The sequence below is a fragment of the Colobus angolensis genome, unplaced genomic scaffold (assembly GCF_000951035.1).
Source record: "Colobus angolensis palliatus isolate OR3802 unplaced genomic scaffold, Cang.pa_1.0 Scaffold39, whole genome shotgun sequence".
NCBI classification, from domain to species: Eukaryota; Metazoa; Chordata; class Mammalia; order Primates; family Cercopithecidae; genus Colobus; species Colobus angolensis.
In genome coordinates, this window is record NW_012117265.1 from 2,492,626 (window position 1) to 2,519,898 (window position 27,273).

At 52.5% G+C, this 27,273-nt stretch overlaps 1 protein-coding gene across 1 annotated transcript in view; it reads right to left on the minus strand.

The window, feature by feature from the left end:
* Positions 1 to 27,273, minus strand: part of DNM2 (dynamin 2) — a 56,421-nt gene that overhangs the window by 23,155 nt on the left and 5,993 nt on the right. Inside the window, exons 3-12 of the mRNA XM_011954833.1 lie at positions 25,716 to 25,919; positions 24,903 to 25,001; positions 21,062 to 21,222; positions 17,307 to 17,449; positions 10,464 to 10,599; positions 8,921 to 8,988; positions 6,858 to 6,996; positions 5,810 to 5,896; positions 2,251 to 2,321; positions 944 to 973 (exon numbers count right to left, since the gene is read on the minus strand). Of these exons, the coding sequence (XP_011810223.1) occupies positions 944 to 973; positions 2,251 to 2,321; positions 5,810 to 5,896; positions 6,858 to 6,996; positions 8,921 to 8,988; positions 10,464 to 10,599; positions 17,307 to 17,449; positions 21,062 to 21,222; positions 24,903 to 25,001; positions 25,716 to 25,919 (1,138 nt within the window). The remainder of the gene's footprint in view (positions 1 to 943; positions 974 to 2,250; positions 2,322 to 5,809; positions 5,897 to 6,857; positions 6,997 to 8,920; positions 8,989 to 10,463; positions 10,600 to 17,306; positions 17,450 to 21,061; positions 21,223 to 24,902; positions 25,002 to 25,715; positions 25,920 to 27,273) is intronic.

Below are 27,273 nucleotides of genomic sequence, written 5' to 3' on the forward strand. Positions count from 1 at the left end.
CTCGGGTCATTCTCCCACCTCAACCTCCCGAGTAGCTGAGATGATGCACCACCATCACGCCCAGTTAATTTCTGTATTTTTTTATAGAGACAGGGTTTCACCATGTTGCCCAGGCTGGTCTCAAACTCCTGGGCTCCAGCGATCCACCCACCTTGGCCTCCTGCAAAGTGCTGGGATTACAGGCATGAGCCACTGCGCCAGGCCTGGGCCCTGTTTATAATATTTTATTTGGAGGGTAATGGGAAGTCCAGAACATCCAAGCACAAGAAGGATTTTGATCAGCAGCATCTGAAGGAGGTGGCACTGAGCTGAGCCAACCTTCACAGTGATGGCTGGGTGACAGTGATGGCCCAGAGGTGCTTTTCCTAAGGGCCTCCTGGCTCCCACCCTTGCCAGGGCTCCCTCAAATAGCAGCCCACAAGGTGGCCCCTCTCCTGAGCCTGGACCTAATTGGAAGCATCCTGGTGTCTTGGGGGAAAATCCAGAATCCTCCCCTGGACCTGCAGGGCCCTCCTGATGACAGGGCCTGGCCTCTGGCTCCCTTACCTCCACCTGCCTGGTCTTGTAGCCGTCCTTCCCTAGGTTCAATTCTCTGGGGTGCCTCCTGCATCACCTGACTTCTTCAGGAAGATCTCTCCAGGCCACATCCCTGGCTCCCCTTTCCCACAGCCTATCCCCTACCCTCTCTTCCTACTCTCATCATCCTTGTGACACTTTGCTTAAGGACTCCACCTCCCCAGCCAGCCTGCAGGCTCTGACACAGCAGGGGCTACAGCTGGTGCGGTCAAGGTCCTGGCCCGGAGGCCCAACGCTGGCCCTGGCTCTTCAGCATCCCATAGCTCTTCAGCAGGCCCCAGGGATGTCCCACCCAGGGCTGGGGCCACCCAGCCAGGGCGTACCCGTTCACACACCAGGGTAAAGGCACACAGCAGGCAATACCCACCAGGTCACCAGCTGCTCAGTATAGTAACAGCTGGGGGAAGTGGGAAGGCCCAGGAATCCAGAGGAAAGAGTGGAGTGGTCAAAGGAAAAACAGGAGAGATTGTGAGAAGGAACTGTGGATGAAGTGTGAGAAGCAGAGACATCAAGGTGAGGAAAACAGCAGCAAACCAAAGATGGGGACCAGCGCTGTGAGCCCACACACACCCGTCGGCCGGGAGCACAGGGCTGGGGGCTGCCTCCCACAGGCAGGGGAAGCCCAGTCAGGGCCCTCGGCTCATCTCTAGGAGGGGTTCTGATGAGGTCCTCATTCCTTTCTTTGCCTTCCTCCTTTCTCCTCACCTACCTGGTGCCCAGCACAGAACAGATCCTCAATCAGCTTTGTCAGGTGCACCAATAAACGTTCTATCTGGTAACCACATAGCCTGAGATGTGGCTCTAGAGGCCCTCCCCTAGGAAGCCTGCCTGGCCCGTCAAGGCCAGGCCCAAAGGCCGCCCTCTGGACCTCCACAGGCCCCACACGGCCCCACCCAGCACACTACGCCGGAACGGCCTGTGTCCCTGTTGGTTCCCTGCATGGGGCCTTCCTCTGAGGGTGGCCAGCTGGGTGTGGGTTTGCCCGCTGCTCTGTCACAGGGCCTCGCGAGAGGGCATACCAGCGGCACCATCCAGCCCGCCTCAGGCAGGAAGGCCTGCGGGAGCCTCCCCAGCAATCTGAGTGAGGCCCAGGCGCGCCGAGGGACTGAAGGAATCGGCGGGTGATGCCGGACACCACTAGCACTGATAGCGACATCCTGCTGAAATCAGAGCTCCCCAGTCTGGGCCCTCATCTAGGTGCCGTGGAAAGTTCTGGTTTAAATCTACAGTGTACGCCTTGAAGCGAGGGAGACCCCAGGCAGCACTTCCCAAAGAGCAGCTTCTGGAGCCCTGAGCCCATGAGATGCTGTCCGTGAAGGGGCAGAGTCTGGGAAAAGCCGCCCACCGGTCGCTAAAGGCTCTGACAAGTCCTGTGGGAGAGGGGGTGCAGCAGCTGGCTGGCTTCGCCCTCTCCCTGCAGGTCTGACCATAGCACTGCCCTCTCCCGAAACTACAGGGATGCCCCACAGAAGGCGCGTTGGTTTGGGACAGTGGACCACTATCAGCCCAGGAGAGTGTCCAGATATTCTCAGGTGGCTCTGCCTTCACCCCAGGACCCCCGATAGAGACTGTCTGACCCCCGCCCTCTCAGAGAATCCCAACTCGATCACCTCCTTGGATCTGAGAGTAATGACTGGTGCCGTCCGACCAGCCACTGTCTCCAAAAGTACCTACTTGGCAAACCCGATGAAGTCCTCGTGGTTCGTGTTGATGTAGGACTGTTCAATGTCAATCAGCAGAAGAATCTGGGGGAAAGCGGGGGTCACTGTGAGTACAGGGCCAAGCCTGGTAAGTGGCGGTGGCGACAGGAGCATTTCCTGGTCTTGCCAGCAGGGAAGGCATGCGAACCAGGAGGCTTCCCAGACAGGAGAACAGGGGGCTGGCGTCACACTCCCCACACCCTCACAGGCAAGAAAGCCTGGGACAACAGAGCACAGCCAGGCAGCCCAATGGGCCAGTCACAGGCAGGGCCACTGTCCCCAAGGTCTGGAGTCCTGATTGAGCCACTAACTGGCCATGTGACCCTGGGCCTCATGTTACTGACCTGTGGAATGGGGTGACAGGAGGCCCAACTGCCAAGGGTTTAATAATGTGCAGTTTTTTGTTTTTTTTTTTTCTTCGAGACTCACTCTGTTGCCCAAGGTGGAGTGCAGTGGCACGATCTGGGCTCACTGCAACCTCTGCCTCCTGGGTTAAAGCGATTCTCTTGCCTCAGCCTCCCAAGTGACTGGGATTACAGGTGCCTGCCATCACGCCCAGCTAATTGATGCATTTTTAGCAGAGACAGGGTTTCACTGACTTGGCCAGGCTGGTCTCGAACTCCTGACCTCATGATCCGCCCGCCTTGGCCTCTCAAAGTGCTGGGATTACAAGCGTGAGCCACTGCGCCTGGTTTTTTTTTTTTTTTTTTTTTTTGAGAAAAGAACTTACTCTGTCTCCCTGGCTGGAGCGCAGTAGAACAATCATAGCCTCAAACACCTGGGCTGAAGCAACGCCCCTGCCTCAGCCTCCCAAGATGCTGGGGCTGCAGGCATGCGCCACCACACCTGGCTGATTTTCCCTTTTCTCTTTTGGAGAGGCAGGGTCTCACTATGTTGCCCAGACTGCTCCTGAACTCCTAGGCTCAAGTGATCCTCCTGCCTCGGCCTCCCAAAGTGCTGGGATTACAGGTGTGAGCCACTGCAAGCCACTGCCTTATAAAATCTCTTTTTCTTTTTCGGAGACAGAGTCTTACTGTGTCACCCAGGCTGGACTGCAATGGCGCAATCTCGGCTCACTGCAACCTCCACCTCCTGGGTTCAAGCAATTCTCCTGCCTCAGCCTCCTGAGTAGCTGGGACTACAGGCACCCACTGCACCACCTGGCTAATTTTTTGTATTTTAGTAGAGACGGGTTTTCACCATGTTGCCCAGGTTGGTCTCGAACTCCTGAACTCAGGCAATCCGCCCACCTTGGCCTCCCAAAGTGTTAGGATTACACGCGTGAGTCACTGTGCCTGCCCTGTAAAGTCTTTAGCGCCTGGCATGTTTAAAGTGCTGCATTAAAACTGCGAAGCTAATTTGGCCAACTATGAACACTAAAATAAAACACACACACACATTTAAGCTAGAAAGGTAAAGTCTCAGGTAAAGAGCAGGGCTTGCGAGTCCACTGCACTTGCTGAAACTCTCCCTCCCTCATGTTTCTTGTCCTCTGCCCAGGATGAAGTTGGTCTATGGGAACCGTGGATCCAGGCAGCTCACTGGCTTGGCTCCCATTCACAACAGGCCAGGCTGCTGGGGAGGAGGGGCTCGGATGCTCCTCACTGGACTTCCCTGGCCCTGGGCCAGTCACTTCCCCTCACAGCACCTTCAAGTTTCCGAGAATAAAGCAGGGCAAGGCACCCAGACTTGTCGGCCTGCTGGAAAATGCCAGGGTGCTCCGTCTGTGGGAGCAAGCGTGGCTGGTTTAATAAGGCCTGAGTCTCCTCAACCCAGTGCTCTCAGATCCGGCCCAGGAGCATGGCAGGTGAGCACCAGGGGCTGTGGAAGGGCCAGCAGCATTCTCACTAACAGTAACAACAAAAAGAATCAGACTCTTCCAGACTTTTGATACAATTTCCAAGCTACAGCAGCCAGAGGCATAGGCGCACCGGTGCCCTGAGGGAGCAATTGGCCAAATCAAAACTGGGCGCCTCTCTGCAGGATCAATGAGCCGATTTCATCCCCATCAATGGCAAGTAGAGAAGGACCATTTTAAACAAAGTGACATAACAAGCAAGGGCTTAATTAAGCTCCAGTTTCAACAAACAGTTGTAAAAAGAACACAGACGACAACTGAGAGAAAGTGACTCAAAACAGATCCGGAAGCGGTGGCTCACACCTGTCATCCTAGCATTTTGGGGGGCCGAGGCAGGCGGATCACTTGAGGTCGGGAGTTCAAGACCAGCCTGGCCAACATGGCAAAATCCCATCTCTACTAAAAATACAAAAATTATCCAAGCGTGATGGCTCACTCCTGTAATCCCAGCTACTTGGGAGGCCGAGGCTGCAGAAGAGTGTAAGGATGGCCCAGTGCTTAGTGGGTGACAGTCTCAGCTGCAGGGGGAGGCAGCGACTTTGGGTGTGTGCTTGCAAGCTTTTGCAAGAAAGTGTTAAATGTTGAAACAGAAAAAGCAGGCTGGGTGTGGTAGCTCATGCCTATAATCCCAGCACTTTGGGAGGCTGAGGCGGGCAGATTGCCTGAGGTTAGGAATTCAAGACCAGCCTGGCCAACATGGTGAAAATTTGTCTCTACTAAAAATACAAAAATTAGGTGAGTGTAGTGGCATATGCCTGTAGTCCTGGCTACTTGGGAGGCTGAGGCATGAGAATCGTTTGAACCTGGGAAGTGAAGGTGGCAGTGAGTCGAGATCGTGCCACTGCACCCTAAGCCTGGACGACAGAGCAAAACTCTGTCTCAAAACACACACACACACACACCACAAAAAGCATCCCAAACACCCTCCAGCAGGCAAGTGGAGGCCCATGCTGTGCTCCATCCATTCCCTGGAAGACTACTTAGTGATCAAGGCAGCAAACTGCAGATACAACAAACAGCAGGCTTGGCTCCCAAATGCACAACACCGAGGGGAGGGAGGGAGGGAAGAAGGGAGGCAGGAAGGGAGTCAAGAGCCAATGGGCCTCACACTGTGGAAGTCCACTGGGAAGACTATAGGATAGGGAGCGGACTGGTGGTGGCCAGGGCCTGGGGATTTCCTTTGCTGCTTTTTATTTTAAGAGACAGGGTCTCGCTCCTTCTCCAGACTGGAGAGCAATGGTATGACCGTAACTTAATGAAGCCTTGATCTTGTGGGCTCAAGGGATCCTCCCACCTCAGCCTCTCAAGGAGCTGGGACCACAGGCATGTGCCACCATGCCTGGCTAATTTTTTTATGTTTTTGTAGAGACAAGGTCTTGCTATGTTGCCCAGGTTGGTCTCGAACTCCTGGGCTCAAGCAATCCTCCTGCCTGAGCCTCCCTAAGTGCTGGATTATAGGCGTGAGTTACTACACCCAGCCTGGCCTGTGGGTTTTTGAGGGGTTGACTACAAAGAGGCATAGGGACAGGGATTTTAGGAGGTGATAGAACCGCTCCGTATCTTGATTGAGGTGAGGGTTACTTTGCCATATGCAGCTGTCAGCACGCACAGAACAGTACACTTGACATTTACTGCATGTAAATTATACCCAATAAAGAAGACAAAAGGCCAGTACCTGGTCCTTGGTTCTCCCCTCCCGTTCCCGGATATAAGTGGTGACGATTCGCTCTGTCTCCTCTCGCAACCGGGGGTAGGAACTGAGCTGGGGGAACAAGCAGAGTGGCCGCGTTGGCAGGGTCCTCGTGGCACGGGAAGCAACACGAACCACACAGGTAAAAAATGTGGAGGGGGGTGGGGAATGAGATATGAGGGGGCCCACCAAGCCCACACCTTGCTCCTGGCCCCCAGTGAGTCCAGCTGGGAGCTAAGAGCAGAAGAGTGGGGGCGCTGTGGACCGGAGAGAGCAAGAGAGCAGAGCTGCTTTTCCAGCCAGCGGCCAGGAGGCAGGAGGCGGCATGAAAGCAGAAAAGCTGGGGCATGTTTGCCACCCAGGGCTTCAGGGCACCCCCCTCCTGCCCAGCACCGGGTGAGAGCAGGAACCCTGAAGGGCTTCGCCAGCATGAGTGAGTAGCGTCTGTTCTAAAATGGTAAGGGGGGCATCTGGGCCATCAGCCTCGGTGGGAACTCCTTGCAGAGAACCACTCCTGATCGCTGTATCTGTGGCACCCACTCCCCAAATGCACCCATCTCCCCGGGCTTCCTCTGCAGCACCAACTTAACCAGACCTCACGCACAGGGGAGCGCCATCTTCTGCAGTCTGGGTCGGGCCCATGAGTTGGGGAAAATGGAAAGGTTACTCTCAGGCGGCCTAGACCACGAGGACACGCCGGGCTACACCGACAATGTGTTTCCTGTGTTTTGCCGTTTTGGTGCTGGCTGGGAAACCCCTTTCTCTAGGGGTTCCAGGAAAGGGCACTGCTTAGTAAATGCGATGCGTTTGGCACCATCAAAGGCTGACCGCCCCCACGGGCAGCCACAACGCGTGTGCAATGCCACTGCCCCCATTCCATCTGCCAATGCAACGTGGCGACATCTCAAAGTGACAACTGGTACGGGGAAGGGGGGTTCCTGCCGAGGCTGAATTTTCCAGATGCTCGGGTTGAGACTAACACATGGAGGGGGAGGAAGGGGATAAATGTGGAGGTGAGAACGAAACCTGTTACCTTCTCGGCACACTTTTTAATGACCGTGGCCAGCTCTGAGACCACGAGATCAACACACTTCAAACTCGGCTCTTTGAGTTTTACAATCTGTTTTTTCACAATGGCTTCAAAGGCCATGTCGGGGGTGAAGAGCCCCGTCCTGGGTCATGCGGAGGGCAGGACGAGGCAGAAAGACACCCGGGGACAGTGCAGGCCACACACGCAGGACAGGAGACAGAGAGAAGAGAAGAAACCAGAGTCATCTGATTAGTCCATGCACGGGGGAGCCTGTGCCCGCATTTGCCCCGGAAGCTGCTTCGGATCAAAGAGGTCTGGGGTTTGGGGGTGTGGGCTCGGTCTGGGGTGTAGTTACAGAAGGGCCACGGGGGGTTGTCATTGCACAGACAGACAGCCAAGGTGTGCGGAGGCCTCTAACGTTCATGTCCATGACACCTGGCTCTAGGATGAGCATTTTCCAACCTGTTTGGGCTGTTTTCCCCCTCCCTTTTCTAATCCAAGAAGCTTAAGCAGCAAATGTGGGCTTTTCCAGACTGAGAACAGAGGGGCTCAAGCAGAAATTCCCTGGCAACCCGGAGCGCTGGGGACACTGTGGTCGCGCAAGCACAGACTGCCCACTGGGAGGCATTTCAGCTGCTTGGCCAAAGCGTGCTGCCCTGGGAACCAGGCCCGTGGCGTTGGAGCGGGTTGGGGGAGCCCAGCGTGTCCTGCCGAATGGAGGCAGTGGCTCATCGAGGGCGCATAGAGGCACTGTGACTGAGTGGATCCAAACATGGGCTGCCCCTGGGGGACAGCATAGGGTGCAGGGTGTGGCAGGGGCACTTAGGAGCCCAGCTGGCTCTCATTATGTCGCTGGCATTCAGGCCTTTCCCGGAGCTGAGGGACAGAGAAGTCGGTGGCTTCAGGGAAGTCTGAGAATGCTGGGCATTGGTCAAGAAGGGGTGACAGCCAGGGAGCTTCAAGGAGCTCAGTCTCCAGCCGTTGACGCGGGGGGTCCCTCTCTGCTTCCCAGGAGGCAGCAAAGCAACAGCCCAGTGAAACCCCAATTTCATCAGACACATGCTAGGCTTGGTATCAGGGTCCCAGGGACAACTGTGCATCTATCTGGCCAGTCCAGGAGGCCTGGCACTCCCCTGTTGGGCCGTGGTCGACATGCTCCTGTCCCAGCCTCTGGGGAGAGGCCAAGTTCACAAAGCGATATGGGGAGAAAAGGCACCAGTGGGGGCCGATGAGGCGCTGGGAGCCTGATACCAAACCCCCGTACCCCCGTTTCCACAAGGTCAGGAGTCACCCTGCCGAGGGAGCAATACCTTACTGGTACACTGCCTAACTGTATTGATTAGCTCCTGGATAACCAGGTCGACACATTTCAGACAGGGCTCTTTCAGCTTGACGACCTGCTTTTTCACAATGGCCTCGAATGCCAAGTCCGGGGTGAAAAGCCCAGTCCTGAAACCATCCAGACCCGGGGGCAGGGGAGATAAGTCAGAGAGAAACAAAGCATGGTCAGCAATTTCATCGGCCCTGGCCGGGTCCCCAACAAGGAACGAAGGTTGCGTCATGTGTGGGGCCGGACGCCTGAGTCCACTGCCCGGAAACCCTCAGGGTGACCCGAGGACCCCACGGCGATGGAAGGCCAGACACCTGCAGCGACTACCTTTGCTAGAATAAGGAGGGGACCCAAGAGGCTCACAAGGAACCCGTGATGGGGACTCATGCTGGCTTCCCAAAACCCTGATTCAGTGCCGCCCCGCCCCTCCCCAGGCACATCTGCAGTGAGCTTTCTTAGTTTAGCATGAGGTTCACACCAACCGACTGGGCAGGAAGCAAGCCCTGTTTCATCAGGAGCCACGGACAGCCCTGAAACCTGCGACAGACGCAGGACTGAAACACATCCACCCTCACGTGCCCTTGGAGACCCACAGGGAGGGGCTCGCAGCTACTGAAAACCATCCAAGAGCCCTCTTAAGGCCTAACGATTAGGGGCTCAGAGGTTTGGGCGACCCAATTAGCTGGGGGGTGGCACCGCAGAGAGGGACAGTGGTGACTCTCCTCGTGGAACTTGCCTGACTCCATGGATGTTCTTAATGGCGTAGCTGATCTCCCGTCGTAAGTCCTTCTCGTCAAACTCCATCTGAGAAGAGAAATCAGCACATGCATGGAGGTACTTGGGGCGCCCCCAGGGCAGGCGTGCATCTGGGGAACATTCTCTCCCACGTGTGGCTGTATTCACAAGGCGGAATATTTAACTCGTCAAAATTTTACAAAAAAACTGAAAACTGGCCAGATACAGTAGCTCACACCTGTAATCTCAGCACTTTGGGAGGCCAAGGCAGGCAGATGGCTTGAGTCCAGGAGTTTGAGACCAGCCTGGGCAACATAGTGAGACCCCACCTCTACTAAAAATACAAAAATTGGCCAGGTGGACTGGTGCACATCTATAGTCCCAGCTACTTGGGAGGCTGAGGTGGGAGGATCATCCGAGCCCAGGAAGTCGAAGCTACAGTGCGCTGTGATTGCACCACTGCACTCCAGCCTGGGTAGAAGAGCAAGACCCTGTCTCAAAAAAAATAAAAACAAACAAATTAATTAAAACCCAGTTTCCGAAAGCATGACATGAAACCAACACTCTCATTATATTGATGGGAATATAAATTCATGTGAACTTAGATTTTTCAGACTATCAGTATGCACTACCACACCTGGTTTTTTCTTTTTTTTTTTTTTTTGAGATAGGGTCTGGCTCTGTCACTGAGGCTGGAGTGTGGTGGTGCGATCTTGGCTCACTGCTGCATCCTCTGCCTCCTGGGCTCAAGTGATCTCCTACCTTAGCCTCCCAAGAAGCTGGGACTATAGGCACATGCCACCACACCTGGATAATTTTTGTATTTTTAGTAGAGATGGGGTTTCACCATGTTGCCCAGGTTGGTCTTGAACTCCTGGGTTCAAGTGATCAGCCCCCCTTGGCATCCCACAGATTACAGGCGTGAGCCACTGCATTTGATCTTGCTCCTCTGATTTTAAAAAACTACTGTTTTTTTTTATAAAAAAATAAAAAAATGCTATGTGCTTATTGTAAACAGTATAAAACTTCAAGCAAATCACAAAAAAAAAAAAAAAAGAGGAAAAAGAAGTCCTAAATCCTAGCACCCAGGGCTGACATTTTTGCAAACATCCTTGCAAATACAAAGAAACACTTGTAGACGTCCGTGTTCAGTTTCATACATAAGGATGTTGTATATATCAGCTGAATGCTATACTGCACATGCTGGCTCCAATGCCTATTTTCTTCCATTCTTCAATGACACTCTAGGGTCATCTTCTCATGTAAATTTATCTGTATTTTCTATGTATTTTGCAAAGAATGTACATTGGCTTTTGTCAGAGGAAAAGCACAGGGGTTTTCATATTGTTCTACCCAAAACCTCAAAGCTTAGTGTCGGGAAAGGAAGGCCATGGGGACATCTCATCCAGGCCACACCCTGCCCACCACAGGTTCAGGCCTAGAGGCAGGAGCTTGAGACCTAATTGCCTGGGAGGAGGCCTGGCTGGAGGCCAGCAGGAGGGTGCCTGACCAGAGACAGGAGGGCCCAGCCCCCGGGGCGCTACCTTCACCAGCTCAAAAGGGAACCGCTCGTGGAAGATGCGATTGATTCGGGCGCCCCCGGAGAGCTCCAGTGTGTCCACCTGATCTCCTGAGCCCTCGATCCTCTTCTCAAAATCCACCCCAAACTGCTGGACCATCCTATGAGGAAAAGGAAAAAGCAAGCATCAAAGCAGAGGTTTCCACACTGCTCTGGAATGATGTTCCAAGTCAAGCCAAGGTTTACTGTTCTTTTACCATTTTTCAGCAGCAAAGTGTCTTCTGTCTATGTTAAAACAAATAAACCAAATTCAAGAGCTCCCAATGGCAAATGCTGGCTACGGGTCAGACTCAAGCTAAGCTTGTTTCGATTATTCATCCATTCAATCAAAGAAGACCCACTTATTCCTCCCACTTTGCAGAAGACAGGAGAGTTCAGGAGTCAAAGCTCAGCACCTCTGCCCTGATTTGCAGGATGCAACTTGATTTGCAGGATGCTGGGAAGGAAAGGTAGCCACTTCCGCACAATTCAGGTACTTCTGCAGGTTCCCGCCACCTCCCAGCCTGCTGGGGTTGGTCCTACCCCACTGATGGGATGTAAGGCCTTGGACAGGACTTTGTCCCTCTAAGCCTCCGATTCCTCATCTCCAAACTGGATTGAGGGTAACAACATCTACCTCCTTTGTGGGGACTGAAGATGTTTCTAGATCTCATTACTTCCAAGAAGTCACTGATCCTAAAATGCACTGTTATTTTGTGTATCCGCAAAAAAAGAAAAAATGCTGCCACGAATGGTGATTCTGCAAAGACACCTGGTTTCACACAAGTTAAATGCTTTCTTGGCCGAGTGCGTTGGCCCACGCCTGTAATACTAGCACTTTAGGATGCTGAGGTGAGAAGATGAGAGGAGGGCTTTAGTTTGGGAGTTCGAGATCACCCTGGGCAACACAGTGAGACTTCATTTTATTAAAAACAAACAAACAAAAAAACGCTGGACACGGTGGCTCATGCCTACAATACCAGCACTTTGGGAGGCTGAGGCAGGCAGATCACCTGAGCCCAGGAGTTTGAGACCAGCCTGGACAACATGGCGAAACCCCATCTCTACTGAAAATACAAAAACGAGCCGGGTGTGGTGGTGCATGCCTCTAAGTCCTGGTTAATTGGGAGGCTGAGGCAGGGGAACCGCTTGAACCTGGGCAGTGGAGGATGCAGTGAGCCAAGATTGTACCACTGTACTCCAGCCTGGGTGAGACAGAGTGAAACTCTGTCTCAAAAAAAGGAAAAAAAAAAAAGAAAACTTTTCTTGGTAAATTGCTTAGATCGGGCCTGGCCCTTAAAAAGAGTCTCTCCCCAGCACTTTGGGAGGCCGAGACGGGTGGATCACGAGGTCAGGAGATCGAGACCATCCTGAGCTACACGGTGAAACCCCGTTTCTACTAAAAAAAAAAAAACAAAAAACTAGCTGGGCGAGATGGCGGGCGCCTGTAGTCCCAGCTACTCGGGAGGCTGAGGCAGGAGAATGGCGTAAACCCGGGAGGCTGAGCTTGCAGTGAGCGGAGATCGCGCCACTGCACTCCAGCCTGGGCGACAGAGCTAGACTCCGTCTCCAAAAAAAAAAAAAAAAAAAAAGAGTCTCTCAGCATTGCTTATTGGCACCGTGAATAGTGAAAAAGTAAGATGATCTTGTTCACGTTTTAGTTTTCCTAAGCATTCCTAATTGCTCTCCCTAGTGTACCGGGCTGTCTCTCCTCATCAGTTTCACCCCCGAAATTCATGATCTACTGAAGTACCTGGAGACTTGCCCGTAAAGGGGAGCTGCTCAACGGTGGCCACTGCCAGGGTCACCAAGGCTGGGTTGCCAAAGAAAGGGGGGTCTCCCTTCATACCCCAAGTGGGAAAGGCAAGCACAAGCTGCCCAGATTCCCAAAATCTCTTTCCTCACATGAAGCAAAGGGTGCGCACATTTAATTTCCTTCCAGGACACACACGAAGGCCTACATTAATGCTTCACCTGGAATGGGGAATTTGTTTTTGTTTTCGTTTTTTTGAGACGGAGTCTCGCTCTATCGCCCAGGCTAGAGTGCAGTGGTGCAATCTCGGCTCACTGCAGCCTCCGCCTCCTGGGTTCGAGCGATTCTCCTGCCTCAGCCTCCCCAATAGCTGGGATTGCATGTGCCCGCCACCATGCCCAGCTGATTTTTGTGTTTTTAGGAGAAATGGGGTTTCGGCATGTTGGCCAGGCTTGTCTCAATCTCCTGACCTCAAGTGATCTGCCCGTCCTGGCCTCCCAAAGTGCTGGGATTACAGGCATGAGCCACCGCACATGGCCTGGAATGGAGAACTTGAACTGTGGACCAAACCAGGACCACGGTTGGCAAAGGCACAGCACTCAACTAATGACAGACAACAGACTGGGGAGGGGTTTGGGCAAGGATGGAGACTCTGGAGACCTGCTCTCAGCCACAGGGGACAAAGCACACCTGGGCACCAGCCTCCTGGGGGCCCTGGAGGTGATTTACGGGCCCAACCCTTGCCGCACAATCAGAGCATTCTGGACAATTGTGACTGGCTGGTCGGCGCCCCATGGAATTCGGGCTTAATCCTGCCCCCCTGTACCTCGGAATGCGCTCTTAGTAACATAGTGAGACTTTGTCTCTACAAAAATACAAAAATTAGCCAGGCGTGGAGGCGCATACCTGTATTATTCCCAGCTACTTGGGAGACTGCGGTGGGAGGATCACCTGAGCCCAAGTGGTGAGCCAGGATTGCACCACTGCACTCTAGCCTGGGCGACAAGGCAAGACCCTGTTTCAAAAACAAATATGTGAGGGCCAGGCGTGGGAGCTCATGCCTACAATCCCAGCACTTTGGGCGGCCGAAGTCGGCAGATCACCTGAGGTCAGGAGTTCGAAACCAGCCTGGCCAACATGAGGAAACCCCATCTCTACTAAAAATACAACAATTTGCTGGGCATGGTGGCGCATGCCTGTAATCCCAGCTACTCAGGAGGCTGAGGCAGGATAATTGCTTGAACCCGGGAGGTTGCACTGAGCTGAGATCATGCCACTGAGCTTCAGCCTGGGTGACAGAGTGAGACGCCATCTCAGGAAAAAACAACAACAAAAAAAACCCACCAAATATATAAATAAAATAAAATGAAAAAATCAATTTGAAACAACGTACGTACGTTCCTTAACCCCTCTGCTGGGGTCTCTGCCCTGCAGGAATCCTCGCCTGTAAAGTCACAGATGAACTTACAGGCATCTGTTAACGAAAAAAAAAAAACCAAGCAAACCCCTAGGTGTCCCCTGTGGGCACTGGGATACATGAACAGTCTGTGGGCTGCGTCAGGCGGAGACAGAAGGCTCTAGGCTTTGCTTTAACAAGAAGAGAAAAGCCAAGTGCAGAATTCAGGAGCTGGGGGATGTCTATTACCGTAATTCCCCGTTCTCTTGTAAAGCGCGAACGGAGAAAGACCGCCCATGTCTGCATGAGGACCTTGGACCCTGAGATAAAATGCTAAATCGAGAAGGTCCAGCTCTTGACAGGGGATGCAGATAACAGTGGCGCTTCTCCATGGTGATGGCAAAACTACCTGGGCAGGGAGGGCCCTGCAAGGCACCGGTTACAAATGACGTAACGTGCTAAGCCCCGGGGGACAGGGACTGTTTGTGACGGGCATTCCCTGACCCAGTCCTGCCACAGGCTTAACAAATAGCATTTAACTTTATTTATTTACTTATTTATTTTTGAGCTGGAGTCTCGCTCTGTCTGCTCAGGCTGGAGCGCAGTGGTGTGATCTTGGCTCACTGCAACCTCTGCCTCCCAGGTTCAAGTGATCGTCCTGCCTTAGCCTCTCAAGTAGCTGGGACTACAGGCGCCCACTACCACGCCTCGCTAATTTTTGTATTTTTTTCATAGAGACAGGGTTTTACCATGTTGGTCAGGGTGGTCTTGAACTCCTGACCTCAAGTGATCCACCCACTTAGGCCTCTCAAAGTGCTGGGAATACAGGCGTGAACCATCATGCCCAGCCTAATTTTTTTTTTTTTTTTTTTAAATTTCATAGGGACAGGCTGTTGCTCAGGCTGGTCTCAAACTCCTGGCTTCAAGCAATCCTCCTGCCTTGGCATCCCCATGTGCTGGGATTACAGGCACCTTATAATCTGCCAGTTTATCCCCATGGCCATGTGAGATGACAGCTGCTATGACTCTCACTTTAGAGGTGCAGAAAATGAGGCTCAGAGAGGTCCGGTCACCTGCCTGTGGTCACCCAGCGGGCCCAGGTCCTCCCTCAGGCTGAGTCCTCCACAACAACACTTCCTTCAGTCCAGTAGGCTGAATCTTGTGGTTTTGGTTTGGTTTTTTTTTTTTTGAGACGGAGTCTTGCTCTGTCACCCAGACTGGAGTGCAGTGGCATGATCTCGGCTCACTGCAACATCCACCTCCCGGGTTCAAGTGATTCTCCTGCCTCAGCCTCCCGAGTAGCTAGAATTACAGGGATGTACCACCATGCTCGGCTATGAATCTCCTCTTGAAGTCTGCAAAGGGCCACTATCTGCTATGCCAAGAATGTCTGAGCATAAAAGGACTCTGGTCCCTGAGGCCACGACCATGCACTGCTACCTGGCAGAGGGGGTAGGGGGATGCCAGGGTTGTGATGGCCAGAGGAGGCAGTGTCCTCCTGCTGTCCCTGTGGGAAGTGCCTCATGCATGGTACCGTCTGCAGTATGAGCTACCCAGGAGTCCCTGTCACCTGCTCTGGTCCAGTTGTTCCAGTGCCTCAGGGATCCTTATAGGCCCAAAGCCAAAAGGTCAGAGGCAGAAGAATCCCGGAGTGAGAATTTGGGATTGTGGGGGCATACCTGCTCCCAAACGTCACAGCTAGGCAGCTGCACCAACCAAGGCATGGGGTGGATCTTAAGAGCCCAAGCTGGAGAGGCACCTAACCCAAGGTCTGACTCCCACCCTCTCTCCCATGTCTCTTCTCCCACTGCAGCCAGGGGAGCCTGTGAGCACCTGAGTCAGCCCTGACCCTCCTGCGCTCAGAACCATCCATGGCTCCCACCTCACTCACAGCAAAAGCCAGTGTGCTCCCTGAGGCCCCACAAGGCCCTGCACAGCCTGCTCCATCACCTCCTTCCCCTCCCCTCACTCACTCCATCCAGCCACACGGCCCTCCTCTGACATGCACGACCCCAGGGCCTTTGCACTGGCCCGGCTTCATCCCACACGGCTCCCTCCCTCACGTGCTTCAGGTCTTTGCCTGACATTCAACTTCTTTTTTTTTTTGGAGACAGAGGCTCACTCTGTCGCCCAGGCTGATGTGCAGTGATGTGTTCTCAGCTCACTGAAACCTCTGCCTCTTGGGTTCAAGTGATTCTCCTGCCTCAGTCTCCTGAGTAGCTGGGATTACAGGAGAATGCCACCATGCCCGGCTAATTTTTGTATTTTCAGAAGAGACAGGGTTTCACCATGTTGGCCAAGCTGGTCTTGAACTCCGGACCTCAAGTGATCCTCCCGCCTCAGCCTCCCAAAACACTGGGATTACAGGTGTGAGCCACCACGCCTGGCCAACGCTCACCTTCTTTTTTTTTTTTTTTTTTTTGGGGGATGGAGCCTTGCCCTATCACCCAGGCTGGAGTGCAATGGCGTGATCTCGGCTGATCGCAACCTCCGCTCCCGGGTTCAAGCAATTCTCCTGCCTCAGCCTCCTGAGTAGCTAGGATTACAGGCATGCACCACCATGCCTGGCTAATTTTGCAATTTTATTTATTTATTTATTATTTGAGACGGAGTCTCACTCTGTCGCCCAGGCTGGAGTGCAGTGGCGCGATCTCGGCTCACCGCAAGCTCTGCCTCCCGGGTTCACGCCATTCTCCTGCCTCAGCCCCCTGAGTAGCTGGGACTACAGGCGCCCACCACCATGCCCGGCTAATGTTTTTGTATTTTTAGTAGAGACAGGGTTTCACCGTGTTAGCCAGGATGGTCTCGATCTCCTGACCTCGTGATCCACCCGCCTTGGCCTCCCAAAGTGCTGGGATTACAGGTGTGAGCCACCGCGCCCGGCCTATTTATTTATTATTTATTTATTTATTTTTGAGACGGAGTCTCGCTCTGATGCCCAGGCTGGAGTGCAATGGCGCAATCTTGGCTCACTGCAAGCTCCACCTCCTGGGTTCATGCTATTCTGCTGCCTCAGCCTGCCGAGTAGCTGGGACCACAGGTGCCCACCACCATGCTCGGCTAATTTTTTGTATTTTTTTTAGTAGAGATGGGGTTTCACTGCGTTAGCCAGGATGGTCTCGATCTCCTGACCTTGTGATCCGCCCACCTCGGCCTCCCAAAGTGCTGGGATTACAGGCGTGGGCCACTGCGCCTGGCCTAATTTTGCAATTTTAGTAGAGATGGGGTTTCACCATGTTGATCAGGCTGGTCTCCAACTCCTGACCTCAGGTGATCCGCCCACCTTGGCCTCCCAAAGTGCTGGGATTACAGGCGTGAGCCACCGCCCCCGGCCGGCCAACGCTCCCCTTCTAAAGGAGGCTGTTCCCGACGACTCCCACACTAGCACCACTTTCATAATTTGACATTTAATACACTATACATTTTCTTTCTTATTTTTTGTCCCATTCGTCCCACTTCCCCCCATTCTGAGCACTCCAGGGGGCAGGGATGGACACTTCTCCCGTCCACTGGGGCAACTGCCGTGCTCAGGATGGAGCCTGGCACACAGATGGCTTGCAGCGAGTGTCTGCTGAATGAATGAGTGGACAAGTGATGAGTAATGTCCAGTCTAGGGGGCCCTGTGGCTGATGGAAGGTAGGAGCCAGGCTGGTGGTGGGGGCAGGTGCCGGGGTACGTACTGCAGCAGGGCTTTGGTTTTGCGTGTAGGGTCGTCGGGCCGGAAGTTCTTGTACTCCTCCACCTCCTTCTCCAGGGACAGTAGCTGGCTCTGTAGTTTGCTACGCAGGGCTGGCAGCGACTCCCGGATGTGGTTGGTCAGTTGCTGCAGGAGAGTGGTCAGAGATCAGAAAGGGTGGTATGGGCAGGAGACCAGGGGGTGGCAGGCATACTCCCCCCACCAAGGGCCAACGCCAGGGTGCCACTATGAGGCCAGCACATCACACAGCCTTGAGACAGCAACAGATATATCAGGCCACAGATACACTCGTGTCTGGGAAAGGAGACGGTACAGAGCTGCTCATGAGTGTAAGAGGCTACAAACAGCCCGTGGGACTGACATCAGGCACTGGGCATATCAATGCCTTGGGGACATGCAAATGCTTGCAAGGACAGTCCATCCAGACCACAGAACACGGGGGCCAATGAACACACACGGGGACAGGCCCTACAAACTAAGACGGAAAGATCTCCCCTGAAAAGGAGCAGAACGCACTTAAGATGAGCTCCCTGGCTGCATCTGCATCTACAGAGAGAAGCAAGAAAGATTCAAAATAGACAAATGTGGGCCAAGCGCGGTGGCACACACCTGTAATCCCTGCACTTTGGGAGGCTGAGGCAGAAGCATCACTTAAGATCAAGAGTTTGAGACCAGCCTGGCCAACACAATGAAACCCGTTTCTACCAAAAAGTACAAAAATTATCTGGGTGTGGTGGTGGGCACCTGTAGTCTCAGCTACTCAGGAGACTGAGAAAGAACTCGGGAGGTGGAGGTTGCAGTGGGCCGAGATTACACCATGGCACTCTATCTAGCCTGGGTGACAGAGCAACTCTCTCTCTCAAAAAAAAAAGTTTTTTTTTAATTTAAAAATTTAAAAGAAAAAAAAAGAAAAACAAAGCCATAAAATCAGCCTATACTTGAAAAGTGTCAAGTAGAGTTCTGCCATCCGTCCTACAATAGAGAAGAATTTAGAAAGTGTTCATCAAGGCTGAGTGCAGTGGCTTGTGCCTGTAATCCCAGCACTTGGGGAGGCTGAGACAGATCACTCCAGGATAGGAGTTTGAGATCAACCCAGGCAGTATGGTGAGACCTTCTCTCTACAAAAAATAAAAAACTTTTCAAAATTAGCTGAGTGTGGCAGCACCCGCCTATAGACCCAGCTACTCAGGAGGCTAAGGCAAAAGGATCGCTTGAGTACAGGAGGCTGAGGATGCAATGAGCCGTGTTTGTGTCACTGCAATCCAGCCTGGACAACAGAGTAAAATGCATCACAAAGCCTGGACAACAGAGAAAAATCATCAAAAAGGCCAGGTATGGGCCGGGGGCGGTGGCTCACGCCTGTTATTTCAGCACTTTGGGAGGCCAAGGCGGGCAGATCATGAGGTCAGGAGATCGAGACCATCCTGGCTAACACGGTGAAACCCCGTCTCCACTAAAAATACAAAAAAAAAAAAAAAATTAGCCGGGCATGGTGGCAGGTGACTATAGTCCCAGCTATTTAGGAGGCTGAGGCAGGAGAACGGTGTGAACCCAGGAGGCGGAGCTTGCAGTGAGCCGAGATTACGCCACTGCACTCCAGCCTGGGAAAGAGGGAGACTCCATCTTGGGGTGGGGGGCGAGAAATAAAAAAGGCCAGGCTGGGTACAGTGGCTCACGCCTGTAATCCCAGCACTTTGGGAGGCTGAGGCGGGCAGATCACCTGAGATCAGGAGATGGAGACCAGCCTGGCCAATGTGGTGAAACCCTGTCTCTGCTAAAAATACAAAAGTTAGTTAAGTGTGGTGGCACACACCTGGAATCCCAGCTACTTGGGAGCCTGAGGCACGAGAATCACTCGAACCTGGGAGATGGAGGTTGGAGTGAGCTGAGATCACGCCACTGCACTCCAGCCCAGGCAACACAGTGAGGCTCTATCTCAAAAAAAATAAAAATAAAAATAAAAAAAATAAAAATAAAATAAAAAGTGGCGAACTAGAAAAGAGGCATGAAGGAACCTCACATCTATGGCATGGAGCTAGTGGGGTACCCCAAAGATCTCCTTGACCAGGGATCCCTGCCCTGCAGCCCTGGCCATGGACCCCCGTCTGTGTGGGCTGCCTAGAAAGGCAGGGAGCTACGCTGGCCTTCCCTTGGTCTCTGACAGGATACTACTGCACTTAAGCCGTGAGCAAATGGAGAGGAAAGGGCACTGCTGCTCTGGGAAGCACCCCACGTGAAAGGAGGCTGAGCCCCCTCCAGGCTCCCTGGCCGCCAGCTGGGCTTTTTGCTGCTGGCTCTGAGGAGGACCCAGCCAGCTGTGGAGTTTTACTTCCCTTCCTCTCCCTACTCCCGTTTGCAGGCAGACCCCAGCTTCCTCTCCTGGTGGGCCCCTCCCTCTAGATACTGACTTCCCTCTTTGCTCTCCCGAGCTGCCTTCTTTGGGCAGCTCTTTTCCCGGCCCCCGCCCCTACTGGATTCTTGATTGTGCATTTATCTGGTGGTTTGTTTGGTGTCAGTCTCCCTCATTAGAATTATGCCTTCCACAAGGACAGGAACCTGCTCTCGTGTGGACACTGTGTGCCCCTGTATGTGCGTGAAAAGATGACTCCTGGAGTGCTGCTGAGGCCCTGCTGCCATCCTGGAAGGTGCTGGAAAACAGCACAGAGGAACATCTTGCCCCTGCTACCACGCACTGGCCCACTGTATAGCTTTTAATACCACTTCTGTTTATGCACCCTGTGAATATATTACTTATAAGAAGAGAATAATAGGCCAGGCATGGTGGCTCATGCTTGTAATCTCAGCACTTCGGGAGGCTGACGCAGGTGGATCACTTGAGCTCAGGAGTTCGAGACCAGCCTGGCCAACATGGTGAAACTCCATCTCTACTAAAAATACAAAAATTAGCCGGGTGTGGTGGCACATGCCTGTAATCCCAGCTACTCAGGAGGCTGAGGCAGGAGAATCACTTGAACGTGGGAGGGGGAGGTTGGAGTGAGCCAAGATCATGCCACTGCACTCTAGCACTCTAGCTTAGGTGATGGAGTGAGACTAGCTTAGGTGATGGAGTCTCCCAAAAAAACCGTAATAATAATAAATAAATAAGTTATTAACCCCCTGTCACCAATCCCACGCAATGCATACAATCTTCTGGGTAAATGACTGAATAATTATAATGGTAATTAAAATATTGGTAATAATAACAGTGATGGTTGTAATAGTAGCAGCACCAAGTCACTGAACATCTGCTTTTCACCAGACCCTGAATCAAGTACATTTCTTTTATTTATTTATTTAATTTTTTGAAACAGGGTCTCACTCTATTGCCCAGGCTGGAATGCAGTGGCACAAACATAGCTCACTGAAGTCTTGATTTTCCAGGCTCAAGTGATCCTCCTGCTTCAGCCTCCTGAGTACCTGGAACTACAGGCATATGCCACCATGCTTAGCTATTTTTTTCTATTTTTCCTAGAGATAGGGTCTCCATATGTTGCCCAGACTGGTGAACTCCTAGGCTCAAGTGATCCTCCTGCCTTGGCCTCCCAAAGTGCTGCGATTACAGACATGAGCCACTGCACCTGGCCAAGCACATTTATTACAGCACAAATAAAAGCGGACTGAACCTATTTTGCTAAAACAACTGCTGCTGCAGCCTGAAACAAGTGCCAGTGAGGATCACAGCTATTGTGCAGTGCACAGCCTACGCCACTGCACACTACTCTGCAAACCTTGCAGTACCTGATTCAGCGTCTTCTGCAGATGTGGCGTGCCCATGCGGTCGGCCATGTGCCGGTAGGCCGGGTGGGAGAGGAAGAACTTCCTCTCAGCTGCCAGCGCTGCACGGATGTCCTTCTTGCCCTCAATATCCTTCTGGCTGCGGTTCACCACGCCAATGTAGCCTGTGGGGAGAGGCAGTCAGGGCAGGGGCAAAGCTAGGTGAGCCAAGTGGACCTGGCACGGGGATGGGCAAGATTCAAGTATAGAGATGGATCCTGTCCCACAAGGCACTCACAGACTATGTCATAACATGTTACTCAGAAACAACACAGAGGATGCGAATGCCCATGGCAGCTGTGAAGAGCAATGTTAAGTATTTGGAGGAAGGAGGGATCACATCCAGCCTGTGTGTGCAGGGACAGAAAAAAGCTTTGGGGCAGATGAAATCTACAAGCTGAGATTCAAAGACAGGTAAGAAAAAAATCTCGGCCGGGCACGGTGGCTCAAGTCTGTAATTGCATCACTTTGGGAGGCTGAGGCGGGTGGATCATGAGGTAAGGAGTTCGAGGCCACCCTGGCCAGCATGGTGAAACCCCATCTCTACTAAAAATACAAAAAATTAGCCATGCATGGTGGCGCATGACTGTAGTCCCAGGTACTCGGGAGGCTGACGCAGGAGAATTGCTTGAACTCAGCAGGTGGAGGTTGCAGTGAGCCAAGATCACGCAACTGCACTCTAGCCTGGGCAACAGAGCAAGACTCTGAATTTAAAAAAAAAAAAAAATCTCAAGGCCAGGTGCGGTGGCTCACACCTGTAATTCCAGCACTTCAGGAGGCTGAAGTAGGAGGAACACTTGAGCCCAAGAGTTCGAGACCAGCCTGGGTAACATGGCAAAACCCCATCTCTACAAAAATATACAATAATTAGCGAGGCGTGGTAGCACAGCTACCTGGGAGGCTGAGACGGGAGGATCACCTGAGCCTGGGAGTTCGAGGTTGCAGCAAGCTGTAATCACCCCACTACACTCCAGCCTGGGAAACAGAGCAAGGCATTGTCTCAAAAGAACAAAGAGAAATAACATCTTAAAAACAAGAGCAATAGGGAACAGCTAAAATCCACTATCAAACAAGTATATTTTAAACAGTTGGGTACATCAGGGTATTCATGTCCAGAGAGATCAGTGGAACCGAAAGGAAAGTCCAAAACTACACTGAGAAGGAGGTAGAACTGAAAGTTAACACTTCAACATATGGGGGAGAAGAGCTGGATAATTCAATGCATGCTGTTGTGAAGAATCCTAGTAGAATGCCTATCATTCCACTCCTGGCTAGGTTTTTGTTTCGTAGGTTTTTTTTTTTTTCTTTTTTCTTGAGACAGAGTTTTACTCTCATTGCCCAGGTTGGAGTGCAGTGGTGTAATCTTAGCTCACTGCAACCTCTGCCTCCTGAGTAGCTGGGATTACAGGCGTGCGTCACCACACTCGGCTAATTTTTGTTTTTTCAGTAAAGACGGGGTTTCACCACGTTGGCCATGCTGGTCTCGAACTCCTGACCTCATGATCTGCCAGCCATGGCCTCCTAAAGTGCTGGAATTACAGGCGTGAGCCACCGCGCCTGGCCTATGCTCTATTTTCTTTGCAGTGGGGTTGTGCATCTTTTCTCTTAGAAGGGGAGAGGTGCCTGTCATCTATCCTGTAAGGTCTTGTGAGATGTGACTGCTCTTCATCCTCTCCAGATCTCTCTCAGATCCAAGAGGGAGGAGGGAAATGGAGACATGCCAAGGTGAGGTCACAGTAGGAGACCCAAGATCTGAACCTAGATCCCTGTGAAGCTAAAATCACCATCACCTGTGTGATAGCATGAAGAAGGAAACAGCAGGGGCCAGCAAAAAGCATCTGGCTTGGATTTGGGTTGATTTACTTATTTAAGAGATGGAGTCTCGCCCTGTTGCCCATTCTGCATTGCAGTGGCATGATCATAGCTTACTATAGCTTTGAACTCCTGGGCTCAAGCCATCCTCCCGACTCAGCCTCCTGAGTAGCCGGGAGTACAGGCACATGTACCATCACACACGGATTTTTTTTTTTTTTTTTTTTGAGACAGAGTCTCACTTTGTCACCCAGGCTGGAGTACAGTGGTGCAATCTCAGCTCACTACAACCTCTACCTCCCAGGTTCAAGCGATTCTCATGTCTCAGCCTCTCCAGTAGCTGGGATTACAGGTGTGCGCCACCATACCCGGCTAATTCTTTTTTGTATTTTTAGTAGAGACAGGGTTTCATCATGTTGGTCAGGCTGGTCTCAAACTCCTGACCTCGGGTGATCCACCCACCTTGGTCTCCCAAAGTGCTGGGATTACAGGCATGAGCCACTGTGCCAAGCCTGTATGATTTTTCAAGAGAGAGATGGGGTCTTGCTGTGTTGCCCAGGCTGGTCTCAAACTCTGGGCCTCAAGCCATCCTCCCAACTGTGCTTTCCAAAGTCCTGGGGTTACAGGCATGAACCACCATGCCTAGCCTGGGTTCCCGTAAAGCAGCAGGAGTTGTGAGTCATTAGTACACTAGGAAAAAGGGTCCAGTGGGAGGGCTTCTGAAGCCTGAGGTCACAAACCAGGAGCAGGCCTACAAGTGAGCTGAGAGTGGAAGCGCCTTCATTCTTGGAAACAGGAAGGAAGGCAGAGACGGGCAGCTGTGGACATCAGTGAGTCAGGAGGAAGGGGAAGAGGCCCACATCACAAATCCTCAGCCCAGCTAGTACCAACAGACCCCAAAGTCCCTTAGGATCCAAGGTGAAGGCCTAACAGTGTCCAAGAGCAGCTGGGTCGGGGTGGCTGTAGTAGGGTATGGGGTTGGGTAGGGTCTGCTTTCCTCTTTAGCACCAGCAAATCCTCCCCAAACCTCAGCCAGCCACAGATTCGCTTCTCAAGCCCCGGATCTTCACAGCCAAACAGGATTTTGAATTTAGCCCTGACCACATTCCCCTGGGATCCGGGGTCGCCTCACCACTCAATGTCTCAGCAGTGCTGGGGGATGGTGGTAACCAAGGTCTGAACTTTTCCCCACATCTATCTCAGACATCAAGGTAGAAAACCCAGGAGTAAAAGAAATGGTCTAAGTGACTGTGGCTAAGCATGAAGGGAAAGGCAGGAGATGCCCGCAGCTTAGAGTAGATCCCAGAGGGCAGGAATGGTTTTAAAAAAACACAAAACAAGGCCGGGCACAGTGGCTCATGCCTTTAATCCCAGCACTTTGGGAGGCCGAGGTGGGTGGATCACATGAGGTCAGGAGTTCGAGACCAGCTTGGCCAACATGGCGAAACCCCATCTCTACTAAAAACACAAAAATTAGCTGGTTGTGGTGGCGAGCGCCTGTAATTCCAGTTACTCAGGAGGCAGAGGTTGCAGTGAGCTGAGATTGCGCCCCTGTACTCCAGCCTGGGCGACAAGGCAAAAACTCCATCTCAAAAAAAAAAAAAAAAAAAAAAGGAAAAGGAAAGGAAATGTTATAATAGAAAGTAATTTAAAAAATTAATTACAGTTATAAACCCTGGGGAGCTGGGAGCTGCGGAAGATTCACGCGTGGCTGTCTGGAGGAAGTGTGGCTGCGGGTGAGTTTAGTTTCCTCTTTCTATACATTTGTTTTCTAATGTTCCAGAAACCAGCAGGTGTTAACTGTGCACTTGAAAAACGAACGCATACAAATCAGAAAAAAAAGATTCATACGCTCAAAGGGAAAAGAAAGAAGGAGTTACGGTGAAATGGAGAAGCAGTGACTTCCAAGCAGGCAGAGAACAGGTGCCAGGGTTTCAGTCACGATAAGGACCCCACCCGTCCTCCTGCTTCCCCAGTCCCCGCAAAGCCACACCTCTTCTCAACGGGAGCAACTTGTTCTCCAAGACATCCCTGGCATCGGTGCCCTCGTCCATCAGGTCAAGCTTGGTGATGACACCGATGGTCCGTAGGCCTGAAAGAGGTCAGAGGTCAGAGGTCAGAGGCTGCCACCAGGAAAGAGCATCGGCAGCTGTAGGCTACCTGGGGTCCATTTGGCCCTGAAACTTCCAGGTCACATCACCTGGGAAAGCCAGAACATCACAGGCCTGGACCCGTTTCCCACGTGTTGAATGAAGATGGTCACAGCCCTGATCTCACAGGGAGGTCATAAGGGTGAGCCTGGCACATGGCAAATACTCAACAAATGCTGGCCTCTATTGTCACTTGCGTTATTAAGGACAACCTCTGCTGCTGCAGGCTTGGGGAAGCCTCATGGAAACATGATTCCTGGGCCAGATGTTGATGCTGGACTCTCCAAGGGGCAGCCAAGTCCCAAGGTCACATTTGAGCCTGACGCGACTGTTTCCACGGCCACCTCTTGCCTGAATGGCTAAAATCCCACTCTGGAAACCATCCCATCCAATCCCACCTCTCCACAAGTCATTCCAGAGTCAAGGATGTCCTCCTAGCAAAGCCTCACCTCTGCAGGTCAACCGCTCCCACGGGGGCTGCGGCCTGGCTCTGTGCTAACCGTGTATGTTTTATGTGTGGCATGTGCATGAGACACTGGGGACAGATGGAAGCCAGAGTGAAGATCTCTGGTGGGTGCCAAGAACCAAGGATGCTGGGCATGTCCCATGCTCAAGGCACCTGGAAGAGGGGACTGCTGCCCAGGGCTCAGGGTTACCTTGGGGATCGACTTCCTTGGCCAGCTTGAGGGCGTCGGAATTGGCCAGGTCCATGTTGGCGGGCGTGACGGCCAGAATGAGGCTGCTCTCCCGGCTGATGAACTGTAGGATCATGTCCTTGATCTGGTACTCGATGTCTGGAGGCTGGTCGCCCACAGGCACCTTGGTGATACCCGGGAGGTCGATGAGGGTCAAGTTCAACACTGGGAGGGAAACCAGAGGGAAAGGCACTCAGAGCCAGGAGAGGGGAGGCACATGCAGGCCCGCAGCTACCCAGCTGACTACCAAAGTTCCTGTGCAGGGCTCAGACCTGAGGATGCCGCCTGACACTCCACCTGAACCACACCTTGGATCTAGTAACTCCCCTCCTAGGATCCCATCCTACAGATACCCTCTACCTGCTCCATTTCAATGATGCAGTTCTAAATGAGGACAGTTCAGACTGGAATAGATCTAAAGGACTCAATAAATTTCAGCCCATCCACTCAGCCAATACCGAAGAACCGTTATGGACAAACACACGAGGCTGGGCGGGGTGGCTCATGTCTGTAATCCCAGCACTTTGGGATGCCAAGGTGGGTTGATCACTTGAGGCCAGGAGTTCGAGACCAGCCTGGCCAACATGGCAAAACCCCATCTGTACTAAATACACAAAAATTAGCCGGGCGTGGTAACACACACCTGTACTCCCAGCTACTTGGGAGGCTGAGGCGTGAGAATCACTTGAACCCAGAAGGTGGAGGATCCAGTGAGCTGAGATCGTACCACTGCACTCTAGCCTGTGTGACAGAGCAAGACTGTCTCAAAAAAAAAAAAAAACAAAAGACAAATGGATGAGGTCGGGCACGGTGGCTCATGCCTGTAATCCCAGCACTGTGGGATGGGTAGATCGCTTGAGCTCAGAAGTTCGAAACCAGCCTGGGCAAGATGGCGAAACCCTACCTCTACCAAAAATGTAAAAAATTAGCCTGGCACGAAGGTGTGCATCTGTTGTCCCAACTACTCAGGAGACTGAGGCGGGAGGATCGCCTGAGCCTAGGAGAAGAAGAAGTGAGCCAAGATCACACCACTGTCCTCCAGCTTGGCCAACAGTGTGAAACTCTGTCTCAAAAAAAAAAAAAAAAGAATAAAGAAACATTCTGAGAGGCATACAAAAAAAAAAAAAAGCATAGGCTGGGCGCGGTGGTTCACACCTGCAATCCTGGCACTTTGGGAGGCCAAGAACTCACCTGAGGTCGGGAGTTCGAGACCAGCCTGACCAACATGGAGAAACCCCGTCTCTACTAAAAACACAAAATTGTGGCAGAGCGCGGTGGCTCACGCCTGTAATCCCAGCACTTTGGGAGGCCAAGGCAGGCGGATCACAAGGTCAGGAGATTCAGACCATCCTGGCGAACACGGTGAAACCCCATTTCTACTAAAAATACAAAAAATCAGCCAGGCGTGATGGCGGACTACAGGGTCGCAGCTATTCGAGAGGCTGAGGCAGGAGAATGGTGTGAACCCGGGAGGCGGAGGTTGCAGTGAGCCGAGATCGTGCCACTGCACTCCAGCCTG